Source organism: Abrus precatorius, unplaced genomic scaffold, assembly GCF_003935025.1.
Source record: "Abrus precatorius isolate BTA unplaced genomic scaffold, Abrus_2018 Scaffold5, whole genome shotgun sequence".
NCBI lineage: Eukaryota > Viridiplantae > Streptophyta > Magnoliopsida > Fabales > Fabaceae > Abrus > Abrus precatorius.
Window position 1 is genome coordinate 4,790,629 of NW_020874395.1, and position 4,169 is coordinate 4,794,797.

Consider the following 4,169-nt stretch of genomic DNA (forward strand, 5'->3'; position numbering starts at 1 on the left):
ATTTTGAATCTTGCTCTGAAATCTGAATATTCCATGTCCCTTTAGCTTACCACTAAAACTATTAAGAGAGAGACATTTAATAAACAAGATGCGATGGAACTGTTATGACAATATTGGACCCATTTGATAAATAAAATAGAATAAGAAAAGATATCACTTGACCCAAAAATGAAAAGAAAAGATATCACAACAAAATACACAAAAATAAGGTATAGGAATTGAATATGAATACAGTATAACAAGAGTAAAACAAATTCTTATCTTATTTAACATTTAAAAAGTACTAAACTAATAAACTATTTCAAACTCAGATCCCTTTCACAAGATAAAATTTACACTAAGTAATAGAATTAAATAAGCATATAAAATAAACTTATATTCTATTAGTTAAGCAAATATCCGATAACAAAATTTATTAATACTGATCTCTTATTTTGCAAACCAATCGAGCCCTTTCTCTCCATAATTCAAAGGGATGAAACACTACTTCAAATAGAAGTCAAGGTATGGGAAAAAACTAACTGAAGATGAAGAAACAAACATACGTGGCATTAGAGGCGGGCAAGGCATGGTCATGACATTACTGTTAGTGTTGAATGCAATTAGAAAATTTTAACCAAGTGTTTTGTGCTGTCAACTTTGGAATCTGATGGACCATGTTGGCCAGCCTTCACCAAATAATTAAACTCACCTATGATTGAAGGGAATGATTTTCTTGAGTTACATTTTCACCGCAAGAGATCTTTAGTCTCAACCATTAAAATTATATTATTAAAATGGAATTTTATCAAATAATACATTTTAATGGTAAGATTAAACACTGCATCTCTCTGCAATGGATTTTGGATTTGAGCACAACAAAAACATTAGTTGAGTTACTTACAAATATACATCATGAAAAAGGCACTTATCAAGAACCCAGATGGCAAATTGAATAACAATGTCCACCCCATTGACACAAGCCTTTCAAATTGAAATGTGGCTATAATAATTTGTCTGAGGAATAAGTGTTCACATCAAAACTGTATGATCTTCCACGTGGAGTTGCAACAGACAAAAGTTTTCCATGAAATAAATAAATAAGCATTCAATTTGAATCACGTTTATAGTACTCAACAATGTGCCATTATGATTCTAAGCCAATGGCTAGCAAAAATTTTCCTCAAAGAAAGAATAACTGGCTGCTATATGTTAGTACCAACCATGCAGATTCTAAGGAGCTCTATCAAAGGGTTGTGTATCATTGTAACAGACATCCCATACAGCTTCCATGGAATCCTTGGCAGCAAAACCAAAACAATTGGGATTTGCAGACAATGCTTTCATAGCTTTTCTTCGGACACATTCCTTCAAGTTCCATTACATTTATTCAGTATTGAACAAAATGTCCCCCAAAAAATATTACTAAAGTAAAGATAGATATGCATGACTACAGTAAGTGAATAGTGACGAATGTAATTCTAACAAATATAAATAGAAAATTGTACCTGACCCCAACCATGTCAATCATGTAAAGCATTTTTAATATAAATATACAACAATATTTGGCTTAACTATCATGTTTATGAATAGTAGAAAGCCTAGTGTTCTCTTTCTTCCCCTTTAAAGAGGAGGATATATTGAATATTATGAAAATTTCCACACATTTTTTTAAAACAAGTCCATACCTTTTTGTTTTCTAATCCATTTCTAATTGGTTAAAACTCAAAAACCCCCCCTTCAACTATATCAATGGAGTGAATTACCCCAACTTTAAAATTAGTGCAAGTTAACACCCATCATTTTCACATTATATATTCTATCCCTCTTACCTAATTCAACAACCATGTTGTCAACAAAATATATGAATATTCTTGGCAAAGCATAAGCACAACCAGTAGAGTATTTGATCATTAGGACTTGGGATGACTAGCATACATGACGTGTATGCTTCTATTTAAGAATTTAGTTAACCTTAATATTTTCTCCCTTTCTAATTGAAATTTAGATAATGTGAATGAAGAAGTAACCATGTAAAATTGCCAAATGTAATAAAAAAAAACAATTGAACTAAAATAAATGTTTTGTATTAAAGGAGGAGGGCAATAGAAAGTTTACTTGTTCATGCCCTCGTAGTTTCATGAAACCTCTCAGTAGTTCCCGCTTGTAATGACAATCACCACTTAAATGACCAGCTCGTATCTATTTAAAAAACAATACTAATAAGGGGAGAGTAAGATACAAGAACCCATCTAACATAACATGGACAAGAACACGTTGGAAGATAAGAACCTCAGTACAAGCATGATGAGCACAATCAGACCAATCCAAGTTGGCAGCACGACAATCATCAAATGCATGAATTAGCTCACGAATTACCACCAGGTTGACGTCGTCTTGAATTCGTACATAATTGCTGCACACTCTTACCTGAGACAAAGGCGCACCAACAAAGGAGAAAATTCTATTAGCCATCTGCAAACCTTCTCATCCAACCAAAGGAAAAGCATTGATCAAAATACTATTTCAGCCACCAAAATAAGGAAGCAGGTTCAGAATTAAGGGCATACTTCACAAACCATGCAAGTTCAAACAGCTTCTTAATTGTACATGTAGAAAGATAATTCCAATCCAACAAGAAGCTAAAGTAAACATAATTAAAACATAAAATTCCCATTAAAAAAAAAAGAGAAATTAAAATGGATATAGAAATGAGTACCCCTTCACCACGAACATAACTACCAGCCATTTGCTGCTTGCAAGTAACAGCTTTGAAAAAATTGTCTCCCACACCACACCCAGCTTTCTCCAAACGTTCCCTCAAAAACCTCACCATTGGAGCTGTCAAAGAACATTGGAATCAACCCATCAATTCCCAAAAAATAAAATAAAATCATTCAAAACAGATTCCTTAGAGAAAAATTGCACCCCCAATTCTGATAAAAGGGCATAGTCACGCGCGCGCATTCAGAGATTAAGAAACGAATCCACAAAAGCAATACGAATCAAAATAAAACCCAGAAACCTCTTTCCTTCTAACACTGGGAAAAACTACACTTTCAAGAGGTGAAATTTAAAAGTTCACATTTTCCCCTTCAAAACTAAAAAGTGTCGAAACCCAATCTGAACATACACTTCATCAGCGAAAAAAAGTGGATTTGACTTAAATTTTTTTTTTTTTTAAATAAATAAAAGAATGGCATGATCATAAAACCCTAAACCCTAATAAGATGATGAAGATCGTTATACATACTTCGGAAACTCTTGTGAATCATGGCTTCACATTCTTCTTCACTTTTAGATTTCTCGGCCATTGCTTCGATTCGGCTCAATTGCACAGCCTCAAGTAGCACAAGCATGGAAGGTAAGTATATTTACAAAGGAGTCCTTTAACATTTACTCTCCAAAAATAATTAATTGCAAATAAGTACTCGCAACCTTATTTTCAAGTTATGTACTCACCGACGTCGTTTTCTACGGCAAAGTCATAACTGGGTGAATCGAACCCGGTTCAACCCCCAAACCAAAAAAGATAGCGAGCCCCAGATTCTGTTGAGATCCGAATCTTCGGGCCGTGTCAACGGGTTCATCGCGTGGCTTCGGTCGCCGTCCGGGAGGGAAAGTCCATACCGGAGGAATGAGTGTTGCCGGAAGCGTTACATTTCCGTTGCAAATGGAACTGAGTGATAGTAAGATGAGGCAAGAACGGAATGAACCGCTGTCGCTGCCGAAGTTTCCGGCAAAGAACGACGGTGACGCCGGAGGGAGTTGCTGGGAACTTGTGCGGCGGTTGAGGCGTCGGGAAACCCCTATGAACGCCTTGGTTAAGGCCTTGTTTGGATGCATTCCCAGTGTTTAGGCCTTTTAAAATAATTTAAAAAATTTATTACATAAATATCCTCTTTTAAAAAAAAATTATAATTTTATCTTAAAAATGTCATAGTTGAACTCAATTAAAATTGACTTTAGTTAAAATTTCAAATTCTTTTGAACCAGAAATAATTTTAATCAAATTTCAATAATTTAAGACTTACTAAAAAGTCGACTTTAATCAAATTATGTGGATTTAGGTCAGGTTTAGTTTAGTTAATTTAAATCGATTTTCAATATATGCAGAAGTTAATTTTAATAAATTTCATTTTAATATAGAAATTAATTTTAATAGATTTTACTTTAATATAAAAGTTTGT

The 4,169-nt window shown here is 33.8% G+C and overlaps 1 protein-coding gene across 5 annotated transcripts; it reads right to left on the reverse strand.

Annotated features, from left to right (window-relative positions):
• Positions 1-449: 449 nt before the first annotated feature.
• Positions 450-3,817, reverse strand: LOC113867952 (mitochondrial inner membrane protease ATP23-like). 5 transcript variants are annotated; one of them, XR_003505205.1, is made up of 7 exons: positions 3,233-3,370; positions 2,699-2,820; positions 2,272-2,409; positions 2,098-2,181; positions 1,203-1,347; positions 618-691; positions 450-521 (listed from the first exon to the last, which is right to left on the reverse strand). XR_003505205.1 is itself a non-coding variant. In XM_027503469.1 (6 exons), exons 1-5 carry the CDS (start codon positions 3,336-3,338, stop codon positions 1,213-1,215), a joined length of 585 nt encoding a protein of 194 aa, XP_027359270.1. In that variant the 5' UTR covers positions 3,339-3,370; the 3' UTR covers positions 501-691; positions 1,203-1,212. The 5 variants fall into 5 exon arrangements, 4 of the variants coding, with proteins under 4 accessions (XP_027359270.1, XP_027359272.1, XP_027359269.1 ...); XM_027503469.1 differs by having other exon boundaries at positions 501-691; XM_027503471.1 differs by lacking the exons at positions 450-521; positions 618-691 and adding an exon at positions 3,442-3,817 and having other exon boundaries at positions 939-1,347; positions 3,233-3,320.
• Between the last annotated feature and the right edge of the window lie 352 nt (positions 3,818-4,169).